The sequence below is a fragment of the Rhinatrema bivittatum genome, chromosome 15 (assembly GCF_901001135.1).
Source record: "Rhinatrema bivittatum chromosome 15, aRhiBiv1.1, whole genome shotgun sequence".
Classification (NCBI taxonomy): Eukaryota; Metazoa; Chordata; class Amphibia; order Gymnophiona; family Rhinatrematidae; genus Rhinatrema; species Rhinatrema bivittatum.
In genome coordinates, this window is record NC_042629.1 from 80,208,071 (window position 1) to 80,225,516 (window position 17,446).

The 17,446-nt window shown below is 43.6% G+C and overlaps 1 protein-coding gene across 5 annotated transcripts in view; it reads left to right on the plus strand.

Annotated features, from left to right (window-relative positions):
- The window catches only part of UBIAD1 (UbiA prenyltransferase domain containing 1), a 54,813-nt gene that overhangs the window by 19,828 nt on the left and 17,539 nt on the right, over nt 1–17,446 (plus strand). For 2 of the 5 annotated variants that reach the window (XM_029578211.1, XM_029578214.1), the window contains 2 exons: nt 9,713–9,996; nt 11,470–11,596. In XM_029578211.1, coding sequence (XP_029434071.1) covers nt 9,735–9,996; nt 11,470–11,596 — 389 coding nt within the window. In that variant the 5' untranslated portion in view covers nt 9,713–9,734. The other 3 variants (XM_029578212.1, XM_029578215.1, XM_029578210.1) reach the window with 3 other exon arrangements.

Consider the following 17,446-nt stretch of genomic DNA (forward strand, 5'->3'; position numbering starts at 1 on the left):
AAATGGTAAGGGACCTAAAAAGGCAGATGCTGGCTGCTTAGTTACATGCATGCGAGGGTATTAAAGAAACTTAGGGAAATGGGTTTAATTAATATGTAAAGTAAAAAATAAAATAACTTACCTGCAACTTAAACAGAAACACAATAGGAATGAATTATTAGTACAGAACTGCCCCTTGCATTTAAACATAATCCTGCTTCATTCTTACCCACCTAAACTTTTCTCTGGCTCAGTCTTCCAGCCTTCCACCCTGACCTACCTGATCTTCTCTTACAATCCTGTAAATTCCATTCAGCCCTGTGCGAACAATTACTGTGCTGCCCCTGCATCCCAAATTCAATCTCTGTTCCGCGCCCATCATAAAAGCTCAGCTCCTTTTAGCAATCTATTGGCTGGATTTTAAATCGGCCATGTGCGTAGAAATCGCCACTTATGAGCGTGGCACACATACAATTCAATTATGCATTTATAACAGATTTTTTTTTAAAACAGTTTATTAGCACATTGTGTGTACATACATTGAAATAGTAACAATATAAAACATGGAAGTAAATTGTAAACATATAGGTTACATAGAAACATAGAAACATAGAAACATAGAAATGACGGCAGAAGAAGACCAAATGGCCCATCCAGTCTGCCCAGCAAGCTTCCCTCATTTCTTCTCCCATACTTATCTGTTTCTCTTAGCTCTTGGTTCTAATTCCCTTCCACCCCCGCCATTAATGTAGAGAGCGGTGGAGGAGCTGCATCCAAGTGAAATATCTAGCTTGATTAGTTAGAGGTAGTAGGAGTAGTAACCGCCGCAATAAGCAAGCTACACCCATGCTTATTTGTTTTTACCCAGATTATGTTATACAGCCCTTATTGGTTGTTTATCTTCTCCCCTGCTGTTGAAGCAGAGAGCTATGCTGGATATGCATCGAAAGTGAAGTATCAGGCACATTTGGTTTGGGGTAGTAACCGCCGTGACAAGCCAGCTACTCCCCGCTTTGTGAGTGTGAATCCTTTTTTCTTCTCCCCTGCCGTTGAAGTTATGCTGGATATGCGTGAAGTATCAGTTTTTCTTTTCCCCTGCTGTTGAAGCAGAGAGCTATGCTGGAAATTCGTGATGTATCAGTCTTTCTCCGATGCCGTTGAAGTAGAGAGCCATGCTGGATATGCGTCGAGAGTGAAGTATCAGGTACATTTGGTTTGGGGTAGTAACCGCCGTAACAAGCCAGCTACTCCCCGCTTTGTGAGTGCGAACCCTTTTTTCTTCTCCCCTGCCGTTTAAGCAGAGAGCTCTGCTGGATGTGTGAAGTAACAGATTTTCTTTTCCCCTGCTGTTGAAGCAGAGAACTATGCTGGATATGCATTGAAAGTGAAGTATAAGAATGGAGTGATCAAGCTAGTTGAAAGGCATCAGGAATAGAGGAAGGTGGAGGTAGTAATCTGGATATTTGGTTTGGGGTAGTAACCGCCGTAACAAGCCAGCTACTCCCGTCATTGTGAGTGCAAATCCTTTTTTCCACATTTCCTCATGCTGTTGAATCTTAGAGTGATGTTGGAGTCACAGTAACCATGTGTATGTTTATTGACTAAGGGTATTGTCTCCAGGCAGTAGCCATCATTCTGGCGAGTCACCCACTCTTCATTGGCGGCCTCTTGACTTTACAACTGATCAAAGAACAATAATAGTGCAGTTTTACAATTATAAACTTTATAATAGATTTTACATGAAAAAAGGACAGTCTTGTGTGACAAAATATCAATTACAACATACATATTATATTTACATGTACTGCTGTGGTGCCAGCCAGAAAATCCTGCAAAAAAGACACTTGCAGCTCCTATGGAATTAGACTTTTTGTAATGTGTGGTGGGTGTGGGCTTGACCTTCAGAAAGCCATGAATAAACGGGATTACCATTACAATATAGTAAACCTCCCACACCAAAACAATCCTAACTGCCAGCACCCAAACAGTAACAATCTGCACATAGTGCACCAGGTCCTAGAACACCAATACACCTCCTATTAGAAAAACAGAACAAATCAGACTGCTATAGATCACTACAGATAAATCGTACGGTAGCAGAATACCTCACCTTGGTCACACATGGAGGACACAGCCATACCCTGCCCAAATACAGAATAAAGAGACCAGAAAGTATAAATAGAAACATGCTGAGAAGAACAACAAGCCAGCAACAATGGAAAAACAGAAACATTACCATTCTTCATAAAACATTAAAAAATAAGATCAAGAAATATAAAACAATCATAATAGTAAAATCAGTCTTGAAAAGAATAAATATTTCAAACCAGTTAAATAGAATATCCAAAATTTCCCAAACACCAATAAAATATTTCAGAATATCTGATGAATAAAAAAAATCCAATAATTAAAATGTTCTAATTTCCCAAAAAAACAATATTTTATAACAGTAGAAATATCAAATTACACTCAATAATTAAAACTAATAAAAACTTAAAAATCTCCTGCTCTCCATACCTGGGATCGTTTGATTTCCAGTCACCTTGAGAATGTTGTGGATTGGGGAGGTAGGGCCACACAAACTTTATCTTCACACACTCCGTCTCTTATATGCATGCCTATGCCCTCACATACACTTGCTCTTTCTCTGGCAGATACATTTATGTGTTATGTGAGCATGCCTGTGAGATGTGATACATAGGCTCTCACAGGCATGCACACAAGCACTTGCACACACACACAAGGACACAGGTTCTCACACAGACATACACACACATGAATGCAATTTCTGACACACTCAAGCTCTCACACAAACAATACACACATGCACTCAAGCTCTCACATACACAGACACACACATGAACACAAGCTCTCACACGCACACAAGTGCTGACACAGACACACACATGAACACAAGCTCTCACACGCGCACAAGTGCTGACACAGTCACACGCACACAAGTGCTGACACAGACACACATAATGAACACAAGCTCTCACATGCACACAAGTGCTGACACAGACACACACACATGAACACAAGTGCTGACACATAATGAACACAAGCTCTCACATGCACACAAGTGCTGACACAGACACACACACATGAACACAAGCTCTCACATGCACACAAGTGCTGACACAGACACACACATGAACACAAGCTCTCACATGCACACAAGTGCTGACACAGACACACACACATGAACACAAGCTCTCACACGCGCACAAGTGCTGAGACAGACACACACATGAACACAAGCTCTCACACGCGCACAAGTGCTGACACAGACACACTCTCAAGATCGCACACAGATACACATGCACACAGCTTCCTTTCTCCAGGCATCAGTGGGATGGGCACCCCCGAGGCCCCCTCCATCCTCTTAATTTTGGGCCGTGGTGGGATGAGCTCTACCATGGCCCTGCAGGCCAGTGGTGTAGCCAGAACTGAGTTTTTGGGTGGGCCCAAGGTTAACAAGGGTAGGCAGTGAGCATACAGGTCTGAACCCTACTAGCTGTATTCTTATTGATAAATAATGCCTTACCATGCATCTTACAATGGATTCCTAAGTCATCTGCAACAGCCCTTATGCATCATGAGTGAAAATTTTTAGAATATTTTAACTATTTTTTCAAGCACTTACCAACATTAAAAATTCCTTATAAAATAAATTAATACAGATTAATATTTATTTCAATTAAATAAAAAAGAATAGGTAAAAAGCAAAGAACACAAACATCAGATCCAATCAATTATGTCATAAAATAAATATCAATAAATTCTTTCTTGAATACTCTTTCCAGAAAGGCAGCAATCACCATAACTACAATAAAATAGCAATACTCATGAGAACCAGGTACAGAGCAAAACCTCGGCAGTTCCCATTACAACTCAACATGAAAAAAAGCTATATTCAAATTCTGAGGCCACTGCACCAAAAAAAAACCAAAACAAGGCACCTAGACCCTTGACATACCATATAACAGCACTGACTCTCAGGACTCAAATAACAGCAACTTATGTAAAAGAAGCAATGCAAACACTACCCCAGGCCCTAGAACATTAATACACCACCTACTGGGATAACAAAACAAGCCAGACTGCTACAAATCTCTACAGAGAAACTACACGCTAGCAGCAATACTGCACCTCAGTAACACACGGGCAGAACACAGACTGACCTTTAACTAATATAGAAATAAAGGACTACAATTTAGAAAACAGAAACATGCAAACAAAACCGGAATAGTCTGAGAAACTAGACTCTGAACAGAGGAAAGCTAAAGAGCAAAATACAAAATTATAATAAATGCATATACCCAAAGCTGGCAAACTCCAATTGCTGAAATCTCAAAATAATTTTTTTTGTATCTTTGTCTGTCCTTTTTATTTTTCTAATTGGTTGGTCCAGGTCTCCTTTTTTCCATTTTCCCCTTGTCAGTCTTTTCCTAATTCTTTCTCCAGGGTCACTCTTCTCTTTTTGTTTCTTCTCTCTCCTATCTTCTTCCCTTCCCCTCTCTCTCACACTCAAAAAGGCTCATGCTTTCTTGCACAGACTCCCTTATACACACAAACCCTCACATCCAGGCTCCCATTCTCACATGCACGCACCAGCGCTCAACGCCAAACCCCTTCATCGCCACCACAGAGATGGGTTCCTGTGGCAGCCTTGCTTCAGTCAGCAGGACGACTTCGTTGCAACCATGGGGACGGGCTCCCATGATGGCCTTGCTTCGGTGGGTCGTCTTCGCCACCATGAGCACGGGCTCCCGCGGCAGCTTTGCTTCAGCGGGTCTTTTTCACTGCCCTGCAGCCTCTCCTGCCGCTGTCATCGGCAAGTTGACCTCTGCTTGCAGCTCAGCAGCCTCTCCTGTTGCTGCTGCCCTCCAGATGTGCCACACCTTGCAAATGCATGGTTTGCACAGCTGGTTGTGCCAGGCCTGTTCACGGTTCACTTCGAGGATACTTAATTAAAACAAATCTGTGATCAATTAATTATTGAGCAACTGTTGGTACTGATTATTCTTTGTTGATATGATGAGATAAAGAGAACTCTAGACTTGTATATTAAAGACATTCACGTCCTCAAAACTCAGATTACCAGTGACAAAAAGTCAGACAGAGTTCTTAACTAGACTCATCCCTGCACCATGCGTGCATTAAGGTCCTAGCAAAGCCGGCCGTGACCTAGGGCGTTTTACTTCCATTGTTCACCTTTGTTAATGGTAGTCAATTTCTTCTGGGTACAAAAAACTCAAGGCCCATAACCTCTCCTGTAAAATAGCAATTCTACTCTCAAGATATTCTAATTCACTCTGGGTGAGAGTGCATGAGTAAATCCATGAGCTGGAATCCATCTATGGAACAAAATACCCACAGATCTACGCCAGGAACCATGCCACAAGAAATGTAAACAGAACTTGACAACATGGCTGTTTAAACAAGCATACGATTTGTGATCTCTTCCTTTCAAATTATATTTAATATGACATTTTTATAATATCTATTCATACCAATCAGTTGCTATTCAATAACGCTAAGTTCTCCTTTGGCGAACTATATACTTGCAATATTCTTTTTATTGTAATTATCTGTCAAATAATTCTGACCTCCAAGAAATCTCCATCTTCTTTTATTCTATATTCCAAATTTGTAATATTTATACGGTTAATATTGGACTGTTACTCTTGATCCTCCAGCCCCATGCGCCCCTGCCTAATGTAGTTTAGTTTATTTTAATTAGTTATAGTTTTAATGTTATCAGCTATGTTTCATTATATAATATTTTGGATTGTAAAGCTTGTTGCTAATTTAATGTTCATTGTAAACCGAGGTGATGTTTGCTAACTAGTATATAAAAATCCTTAAATAAATAAATGAAATATAAATAAATAAATGCCACAAGGGACAGGAGACATGGGATCCAGGGCAATGTGATTTTAGTACATATAATAGGAAAAATAATCCCATTACAACATGCAAGAAGAGCTGTGGGTGAAAATGGAGAACAGCATATGGATGCTTACACAGAATCATTTGCTTGTATGTTTGCAGGATTTAAAAAATATTCTGAAATGCAGGAGATTTAGTTTGGTTCTTCAGCTGTGAGAAGTTTTGTGCTGTAGTGTCCTGTGAACATCACGTATTTCCTAAAGAAAGCAAGATAGAGCAAGGGCCTTAAGCCAATGCCACACCTCGCCCCTATGAAAATCCATCTCTCCAGCTTGGCCATGAGTGAAAGTATACTGTGTTCTGCTTGGAGATGGCAAAAAAGGAGCCTGGTTTATTAGTGCTGAAGGTCTCTCTTCCTTGATTATAAGATCCTTAATTACGAGAAAGGGTAACAGCTCCAGAGGATAGGAAGAACCCAAGACCCTTAGGGAGAAAGAGGGAAAGAAAGGAGAGAACAGAAATAAGAGGAAGCCAGAGGAGTCAGGACAAAAGAAGAGGCAGAAAGTGAAAAACCCAGGGTCCCCAAACAGTTATCACAGGCTGACAGCAAAGCAGGGGTAAGAGGCTGGGAGCTGGGCAGAATTAATCACAGCTCAGGCCTGGTTTTGCTGATGTATATCCTATAAAGAGCAGCATCATTTTAATTAAAGCATTGACAGTCTACTGTTTTCAACAGTGTCAATCAAATAAAATGATACAATAGAATCAATCCAGTTACTAAAAAAGAAAACAAAAAATCCAATCAATAATAACTAAAACCAGGAACTGCGCACACATGGATGCGTGTACGGTCTTTTTAAAATGGAGCCCCTAAATGTATTGTGAAATTGTGGGTGCACTTGTAGCTGAATTGAGGGAAGGTAATGTACCTTGATAAATTACTTTTTATCTGCAGTGGGAAGTGATGCAATAAAACTGGGCTAACACCCGCCCAACCACTGCTCCTGGGCTCCCCATCCCGCTAAAAAGGAGGCGCTAGGGACAAATGTGCGTCCCTAGCGCCTGCTTGGCATCGGGCACACGGGAGAGGTGGCAGTCAAGTGCGCTGTTTTTGCAGGGTTTTCTGGTTGGCACCGCCGCAGTGCATGGAAGTATAATTATAGATGTAAGGGATATTTTTCAGGTAAAATGTGTTTTTATTAGTGCATGATTTTTAATTGTGTGCAGTGTGCTGCGGCAGTCAAAAAAGCAAACAGAATGTTGGGAATTATTAGGAAGGGAATGGTGAATAAAACGGAAAATGTCATAATGCCTCTGTATCGCTCCATGGTGAGACCACACCTTGAATACTGTGTACAATTCTGGTCGCCACATCTCCAAAAAGATATAATTGCGATGGTGAAGGTACAGAGAAGGGCAACCAAAATGATAAAGGGGATGGAACAGCTCCCCTATGAGGAAAGACTAAAGAGGTTAGGGCTGTTCAGCTTGGAGAAGAGATGACTGAGGGGGGATATGATAGAGGTGTTTAAAATCATGAGAGGTCTAGAACGGGTAGATGTGACTCGGTTATTTACTCTTTCAGATAATAGAAAGACTAGGGGGCACTCCATGAAGTTAGCATGGGGCACATTTAAAACTAATCGGAGAAAGTTCTTTTTTACTCAACGCACAATTAAACTCTGGAATTTGTTGCCAGAAGATGTGGTTAGTGCAGTTAGTATAGCTGTGTTTAAAAAAGGATTGGATAAGTTCTTGGAGGAGAAGTCCATTACCTGCTATTAAGTTCACTTAGAGAATAGCCACTGCCATTAGCAATGCTTACATGGAATAGACTTAGTTTTTGGGTACTTGCCAGGTTCTTATGGCCTGGATTGGCCACTGTTGGAAACAGGATGCTGGGCTTGATGGACCCTTGGTCTGACCCAGTATGGCATGTTCTTATGTTCTTATGAGGGTGCAGCGGCCCTGGGCACTGCTGTGCAGGCGATTCACAGAGGGCACTCGCGCCTCCCTCCCCTGCTCTCTCCGCTGGGGGAAGCAGATGCCTGGGAGGCGGGTCCGTCCGCTCCCGCTGTCTCCTCCCCCTGCAGCCCATTGGTCAGGTGTTCCTCGGCTAGCCAATAGGCGGGAGGGGGCGGGCAGAGGCGCCCTCGGCCCTTCCTGGTTGTGCGGGCAGGTCTCCTGCGCTGAGTGTGGGCAGGTGGGTGTGCGCGTGGCCCCGGGCCCGGGTCGGCTCGCGCAGTTCCTGCGCTGCATGGCGCCCTCCTGAGATATCCGCTTCCTTCTGCGCGTCCTCTTTCACAGGCCCTTCCTGCCCCTCTTTCTTCCTTCTGGTAACGTCCTCTGCTGGCAGAGAGTAAGGAAAGGAAAGGCGAGGGGGAGATTCTGCCGTGAGGATGGGCTGACGGTGGCAGGACAGGAACTGAAAGGGAAGCAGGAGGCAGAGCGGTGATTGAGAAACACAAGAGCAAGTCAGTGGGAAGAGGAGAGAAGAGTGAAAGTTAAAATCTAAAAACGAGAGTGGAAAGGGAGAATATTGAGGTCGTCGAAGGAGGAGCAGGTGACAGGGAAAGCAAGGGACGATTACTAGGATCCGGATGGGAAAGGTGGAGAAGTGTGGGAGAAAGAGAGGCTGGTTTTGAGCAAAGAAAGATCCAGGATAAGGAGATTAAACTAACCCTATCTACACATACAGAGGAACGTGGAGGGTGAGTAAAGACAGAGAGCAGCAGAGTCATGAGGGGAGATTTATATTCCAACGAGGACGTGCCAGAGAGGAGGATGTGGAGAACAGCTCTGGATTTCTTGAATGCTGACCGACAATTCCCGAGGTCAGCACTGGAGGTAGAAAAAGGGGAGGGCGTGGGTGTGATAAAGCGACGTTAGATTGGTGATGAGGGGATAAAAGATTGAGACCACAAACATCATTAGAGATTAGCTGGAGGAACCCCAAAATCCAGGAAGCAGATTGGGAGGAAAATAGCAAAAGAAACATGAAAAGATTAAGATGCTTGGATCCAGAAGTCTAGGGTGCAAAGAAGCTTGCTGGGCAGACTGGATGGACCCTTAGGTCTTTTTCTGCCATCATTACTATGTAACCATCAAAAACTATTGAAATATACAGATAAGAGAGACTGGGCACAGGGGAGTTGCAGAGAGGGCAGGTGGTAGACAAGATGTAGGTTACAGGCAAGTAGGCTCAGTAAAAAAAAGGCCAGAGGTGCTTAGGTGGTCCTTTGTTTTCAGCCTGTTGGATGGACATGACCAGGAGAAGAGCAGCTTCAGAGGTCCCTGTCCTGGGATACCTGGTGATGCTGGCAGTAAAATGCCAGGCTGCCAATCATGTTGTTCCCTGATTCTGACGTTCATGCTCACATCAAAACAAGAAGCGGCTGGAAGATGTGATATGTGGTCCTCTGCTATTATTTATTATTTATTAAAGGCTTTTATATACCGACTTTCTTGATACAAATCAAATCAACTCGGTTTACAATGAACTAAGCAGAAAATATAATTAACCAATCAACAAGAGATAAGGAGCATACAGTTACATTATAACAAGGATGCCTTAACTTGGAGTAAGAAATAAAGAAGGGGTGAACGAAAAAGCAAATAAATAAATAAATACTATATACAAAAGACACTATTCTGATGGTGGGGGTAGAAAGTAGAGACTGCAGCTCCTTATCGCCTGGCACCATCCTTGGGTAGGGTGTGTTCAGCTTGTATTGGGCAGTGTTTATCTTAGTGAGGTGGTAATGTTGCAGGCTGAGATTACATGTGTAGCATTGATATTGTTCTGATCTTATTTATTTCCTGTTCCTGTTTCTGTCAGGCAGTGCCTTGTTTAGTCAGCTATGGCGCTCACCATCAGCAATCTCCCGGATGACGTCATAGTTGAAATACTTTCCCTGGTCCCTGCTGCCCAGCTTATCCACAGCTGCAAGCTAGTCTGTGTCCTCTGGAAGAACATTATAGACTTGCCCACCCTTTGGAAAAGGAAATCCCAACAGGAAGGCTTTGCCAGCAAGGCATGCAAGAGAAATCCACATGACTGGAGAACATTTTACTTCATCAGCAAGAAGAAGAAGAATTTACTTAAAAATGCGTGTGCTGATGGTGCGTCTCTCCATAATCACATTGCAGCTTGCATGCAGCGCATTCACTGCACACAGCCCCTTTCTCTTTTAAATCTCCCTGAATAATGTTTGCCTTATAATCAGTCACAACAATATCGGCTCTAAAACTTTATGTATTCCAAGTACCCCGGTTGTAAACAATGCTTCAAATAATTGGTACACTTGGTATTCTTTGAATCATTACAATATAGCTACAATGTATTTGTAGGACCTTTCCTCACAGAGTCAGGGTATTTTTACCAGACTCTCTCTCATGGTAATTGGTCCGTTTTACTTTGTATATTTTTTCAAGCATTTTTTTGAAATTATTTTTTTAAAACTCTTTTCTCATTTTTTTCATTTTTTCACACACAATTTTCTCCACACACAATTTTCCTACAAACTCAGTCCCATGTTTGGAAATCTGTGCAGATAAGTACTGTTCATTAACGTATTAATTTTTGAAAAGTGACTGATTTCCAAACATGGGACTGAGTTTGTAGGAAAATTGTGTGTGGAGAAAATTGTGTGTGAAAAAATGAAAAAAATGAGAAAAGAGTTTTAAAAAAATAATTTCAAAAAAATGCTTGAAAAAATATACAAAGTAAAACGGACCAATTACCATGAGAGAGAGTCTGGTAAAAATACCCTGACTCTGTGAGGAAAGGTCCTACAAATACATTGTAGCTATATTGTAATGATTCAAAGAATACCAAGTGTACCAATTATTTGAAGCATTGCCTTATAATCAGTCCATGAAGTACAGAAGTGTTAGCAATATAGCCTGGGACTGCTTCTTTCAGCAGGGCACTCACTTGCAACACTTAGTCTTTCCTTCTTGGGTTCGAGTCTTTGCAGACGCCAAAGAGCAGCTTGGTGCCAGGCGGGTCCCTGATAGATGAAGCTGGCGTAATGGTTAGGACGCAGAGCTGGGAGCCTGAAGCCCCAGGATTAGTCCTCGCTAACTCGCACCCACTGAATGACCAGCCTGAGCTCCCTGGGCTGCCCCTGATGGAAGTTAGTGCTGCTGGCGTAGGGTCAGTACTGAGATACTCATATAATGAGGCGTGCTTGGCTGTATTCACGCAGTTAGAGTAAAACTGCCACATCTTAGTGCTAATCCCATGCTTTAGCCCCCCGATGCCCAGCCTTACCTGGGGTTTTCTTACCGCTGCTCAGAGGTTGAGTAACGTTTCAGGGGCTGGGATTTGTACTGTGGGGGTTCTGTACTCAGCAGTTTATGCAAACATGTTTTGTGCACAGCTTGGTCCTTCTGCACGCACTCGGGATGCATCGGCAGGGTCACTTTGAGAGAGGTTCTTTCAGTTGCGTTTTATTACAACTGGGCCCGACAGAGAAAATTCCATAGTAACTGGTCACAAGCAAGGCAGGCTTTTTTTATTTTAAATTAAATGAAAAAAACGCTCTGCATGCATTCCCTTCAAGAACTGAAGCCTTTCTTGCACATTTACAGAGGGGCTTGATTCGTGGACAATACAGGAGAATGGCGGCAATGGATGGAAAACGGAGACTCTCCCAGGGAATCATGGCAGAACCTTTCATGATCCTCAAGTACTAAAATACTTTGTCACCTCATATGGGTAAGACACAAGATCTTTCTGGGTATCTGTTAAATTCCTTTAACAATGCTTCCATTTGGTACTGTAAATAATCACTAAGTTATTTATTTTATCCCCATACAGTTCTTTTACTCCTCCCCGTTCATCTTTTCTTCCTCTCCCAGTTTTTATACCCCTGTTTTTTGTAACTGCTTCCCCCTTGCACCAGTTTAGTTCTACTGTTCGATGCACCCCTTGTTTCTATGTAAACCAGCATGATGTGACCTGGTCATGAATGCCGGTATATAAAAAACCTAAATAAATAAATAAATAAATAAATAAAATCTGCTGGGTGTTATTTACTTTCTGAGGTTTCTAGAAGGGAAGGGGTAAGAAGAAGCTGCCCCAGTCCACAGCAGGGGGTTGTCTGTTTCCCATACACTCTACCTTCTCTGTATCCTTCCCCTGTGCCACCCATCTTTTGCCTCTCCTCTATTGGAAATGTCTTTTCTGCTCCACCCAGCACTCATGGATAAGGGGTTTCAGTATTTTTATTTATTTATTTACAGATTTTTATATACCGGGGCACGTAAGTAACATCACCTCGGTTTACATTTAAACATTAATTCAGCATAGCGCTTTACAATATAACATAATAACTGAAAGAATACAAAACCATGTATAACTTTGTATTAAGAGAATAAATATCAATATATGAGTGTCTGTGGAAATAAACTAGAGTGAATAGAATAGGACTCAGTTCATTAATAGTAGGCTTTTTTGAATAACCAGGTTTTTAGGTTTTGTTTAAATTTTTTGTGGCAAAGTTCCTGGCGTAATTCAGAGGGCATGGTGTTCCATATTGTGGATCCAGCAATGATGAATGAACGTTCTTTCGTAGTAGAAAGATTGGTCAGATTAGGAGCGGGGATCTTCAGTTTAGCTAGATGCTGGAATCTGGTTGGGCGGATTGATGTTTTGAATTGTAGGTGATCGGTGAACCAGTGCATATCTCTGTTGTGAATGGCTTTATGTATAAGCGTCATGGATTTATATATTATCCTGGAAGCCACGGGTAGCCAGTGCAATGAATGAAGTGCAGGAGTGATGTGCTTGTGGCGGCGTGTGTCGGTGATGATGCGGGCAGCTGCATTTTGTAACATTTGCAAAGGTTGAATTGTAGTTTTAGGTAGACCTAGTAGCAGTGCATTGCAGTAATCAATCTTTGATAAAATAGTTGCTTGTAAGACTGTGCAGAAGTCAAATTGGTATAAGAGAGGTTTAATACGTTTTAGGGTGTGTAGCTTAAAGAATCCATTTTTAACCGTATCTGCAATGAATTTTTTAACCGTGAGATTGCTGTCAATGATGATGCCAAGGCTGCGTACTTGCTGTGTCATAGTAGAGATGTCTTGTGTAAGACCAGTGTTGCTCAGTGTCGCATTTTTTGGAGGTGAGATAATGATAAGCTCAGTTTTATTGGTGTTGATAGCCAATTGGTTGTCCGTGAGAATTGTTTTAATTTCTAATAAGGCTGCATTCCAAGTGTTCAGGGCATTTGTGATTGTGCTGGTGATAGGTATGAGTATCTGAACATCATCTGCGTAGATGAAGTGTTGAAGACCCAGCTTTGAAAGTAGCCAGCATAGTGGTGTAAGGTAAATATTAAACAATGTAGAAGAAAGAGAGGATCCTTGGGGGACTCCTTGAGAGAGATTTCTTGGCTTGGATTCACTTCGTCCATTTTTAACACTGTAAGTTCTGTTGCTCAGGAATGACTGGAACCATAGTAGTGCCGAGCCAGTAATACCTATTTCAGAGAGGCGGAATATGAGGGTGTTGTGATTTACCATGTCGAATGCTGCTGATATATCAAGAAGGGCGATGAGATATGAGTTTCCAGCGTCTAAAGCGTTTAGTAGCACCTCTGAAAGTGATAATAAAAGCGTTTCCGTGCTGTGGTACTTTCTGAACCCATATTGGGATGGGAAGAGTAGTTGAGGTTCATCTAGGTAATCAGTGAGTTGTTTGTTGATGACTCTTTCCATTATTTTTGAAAGGAAGGGTAGGTTTGATACTGGGCGAAAGTTTGCTGGGTCAGATGAATCTAGGTTTGATTTTTTCATCGTAGGAGTTATGATAGCATGTTTGAGTAGAGAAGGAACTATGCCCGGGGTGATGGATTTGTTAAGCTGGCCAGTCTTCGCTGAATCTAGGATTTCCAAGCATCTGTGGAACTTATAGATGCCCAGTCACAACAGGTTGGGAGACGAGTCTGCGGTAGCCTACAGTGCGGACGATCTTTTGAGGACCTCAGGAAGGGCAATGGTTTCAGCGGTTTCAGCGTGTCGCCTCCTAAGGTTGCGGAATTGGTCGGCAGATGTCTCCTCCAAGTCGCATTTGAGTTCTCTGCCCTTCAAGGGCAGATTGTTGTTTGGACAGCAATTAGACGATATGATCAAGTCACTCGGGGAGAACAAAGTCCACAAGCTGCCAGAGGACAGACCCAGGGCGAGAGGCTCTTTGCCTCAGAAAGCAAGATTTCGGGGGAATCGACGTTTTCACTCCTACCAATCCACGGGCTCCTCGTTTCGTCAGGGACAAAGCTGTCAAAATACATGGCCCCAGTCCTTTCGAGGCCGGCGGCCCTCCAGCGAAGGAGCCCCTCAGTCTCATGGGGGCCCCAAGCCCTCACAATGAAGTGCAGCCGGTTCACTCCTCGGTTCCAAAGATTGGGGGCATGCTGTCCTTATTCCTGGAGGAGTGGACCACGGTAACGTCGGATCAACGGGTCCTAAGCATAATCAAACACAGCTATGCTTTAGATTTTGTACAGCTAATCCACGACCGCTTCATGGTTTCCCCATGCGCGTACCGTCAAAAGAGGCAAGCGGTACACGAGACCCTGCTGTGCTTACAAGACCTTGGCGCCATAGTTCCAGTTCCAGCTGGAGAACTCAGGCGCGGGTGTTATTCGATCTATTTCATTGTGCCGAAAAAGGAAGGAACATTTCGCCCCCATCCTCGATCTGAAACAGGTCAATCGGAAGCTGAAGGTGCCTCGTTTTCGGATGGAAACTCTGCACTCCGTGATAGCATCCGTCCACAAGGGAGAGTTTCTGGCGTCATTGGACCTGACGGAGGCTTCTCTGCACATTCCCATCCATCCGGATCATCAGAAGTACCTACGGTTCACGATCCTCGGCCAACATTTCCAGTTTTGTGCACTCCCGTTCGGCCTCGCGACAGCGCCAAGGGTTTTCACCAAGGTGATGGTGGTGGTAGCAGCAGCCCTGCGGTGCGAGGGTGTATTGGTTCATCACTACCTGGACAATTGGCTGATTCATGCGAAGTCGGAGGAATTGTGGAGGACCACGGTCCAGCGGGTCCTCCGGAAGTTGTCTTCCTTAGGTTGGGTGGTAAACCCCGACAAGAGCCATCTGATTCCTTCTCAGTCCTTGGAATTTCTGGGAGCCAGATTCGATACGGCCTCGGGCAAGGTGTTTCTTACAGAAGAAAGACTTTCCAAGTTGATTTCCCAGGTGGATTCATTCAGTTCCATGCTTCAAGGCCTGCAGACCTTTCTGCAGGGGCACCCAGCAAAGGCGAAGCAAAGTACTATGTAGGGCTCATGTGCTGGGGCCTCCCATTTCTTAGTCATGGTGGGCAAATGCCATAGGGAGGCATGTTCGAGGGGGTGTGAATCATGAGACATCGGAGGATTCTAATGGAGAATTGGCTTTCTCACTTCTAGAAGAGGGAGAAATTGCATATGATTGAGAGCTGCTTTGGACTCTGCTCAGATTTTTCTTTTTTTTCACAGAGATGTCTTGCTGCGTTTGTCGGCTCAGACCCTGAACACGCTTAGTGTGGCTGGAGGTCAATTTTAAGTTAAGCATCCTGTTTCTTTTCCCACCTGTATCCAATTCAAGAGATACTGGATTTAAAGAAGGTAAATGCAGCTCTCAAGGTTCCCCGTTTCCACATGGAAACTCTGAGGTCCATCATAGCGGTGGCCTTGATAGAGGCATATCTGCCCATAGCCATCAGGTCCTAAGGGAAATTTTTGGTTTTGAGCCCTTCCGTTCGGCTGGTAACAGCCCCATGTACCTTCACCAAGGTGATGGTGCTGAGGGCAGCTGCAATGCAAAAGGAGGGTGTGTTCGTGTATCTGTATCTGGATGATTGGATTATTCATGCAAAATCAAACAACCTCTGACAATCAGTACAAAAGGTACCAATGTGCTTGAGGTCTCTAGGATGGGTGGTGAACCTAGCAACAAGCCATTTAGTCCTCGCTCAAATTCTGGAGTATCTGGGAGCTCAGTTTGACACACTGGCGGAGAGAGTGTTTCTCACAAGAGAGATTGCTAAAATTGCAGTCACTTTAGGCTTCTGCTAGAGCTTTCAGTGCCCAGAGTCCGAGACTATTTACAGGTCTGGATTCTGTGGCATCGACATTGGAATTAATGCTTTGGGCGTTCGCACATATGCGGCCTCTGCAAGGGGCTCTTCTCCCGCTGGAATCTGTTATTTGGAGAGTTTTATATTCCTCTTCCATTAGAGGGGGAAGCCATGGCCAGTCTTTTGTGGTGCTTACTCGCACCAATCTCAAGCGTGGTGCAGAATTGGAGATTCCGAATTGGATAATAGTCACCAGCAATGCAAGCCTCTCTGGATGGAGGGCGGTGTGGCAAGATCAGTTGGCGCAGGGCCAGTGGTCGAAACAGGAGGCATCATGGCCTATCAATAGATTAGCGACTAGAGCGGTGCATTTCACATTGCTTGCTTGTCTGCCAAGGTTATGCAGCGATCCAGTTCAGATCCTATCAGACAATGCGACAACGGTGGACTACATCAATTGTCAAGGTGGAACCAAGAATCAGGCAGCAGCTCAAGAGGCCTGGGAGTTGATTCTCTGGGCAGAACAGAACTTGGAATGGCTGGCAGCATCTCGCATTTCAGGAGTGAACAACGTTTAGGTGGATTTTATCAGTTGGAGAAAGTTAAACCCCAGGGAATGGGAGCTGTTGGAGGCAACGATGTGTCTCATTCACAGAAGTTGGGGATATCCTGTCGAAAGAGAATACCAGTCCCTGAACAGAACACGGTACAAAGGAATCTTAGCTCTGGTGCTGCCATGGACTCAAGGGATTCTTCTTTGTCTTCCCTCCCGTGGCCTCTGGTAGACAAGGGATTATGGCAGGCAATGTGATCCTGGTAACTCCAATGTGACATCAACCATGCTTCCCAGATTGGATCAACATGGCCATAGATGGGTCCCTGAGGTTCTGTCATTGGTCAACTGTTTTCCACCAGGGCCCAAAGTATTTGGGTCAGGTGGCTCGCTTCTCTCTCACAGTTTTGCTTCTGAGAGGAGACAACTGAGATGGAGGGGATATTCCAAAGCAGTTATTGCCACCTTCTACATCTTTGATGTATGTGAATTTGGAGGATCTTCGAGACCTGGTCTGCTGTTCACAGAATGCAGTCTCAGTCTGTTCAGGCTATGGTGTCGCATATTTTGACTTTTCTACAGAAAGGTTCTCGTCAAGAGACTGGCTAACTCTGAGTGACCAGGTAGTGATATTGGGTTGTCTCCGGGGTAAGGTGTTAGGGTATCCTCCGTCTGCACATCCAGATGATCTATGGTTCCTTCAAAGAGCTAAGAACTTGCATCTTCTGGTGTGGATCATTTGTTCATCTTGGAATCTGACTGTAATCGTTGAGGATTGTGTGAGGCTTGGCTTGAACCAATAAAGAGCTTGGTTTGAACCACTAAAGAGAGCTACAGATAAGGACTTGAATCTTGGTGGTTGTTTGTTCAGCCAGGAGAATTTCATAGCTCCAGGCGCTGTCGTGTTGAGATCCTTTCCTACAGATGTATAATTC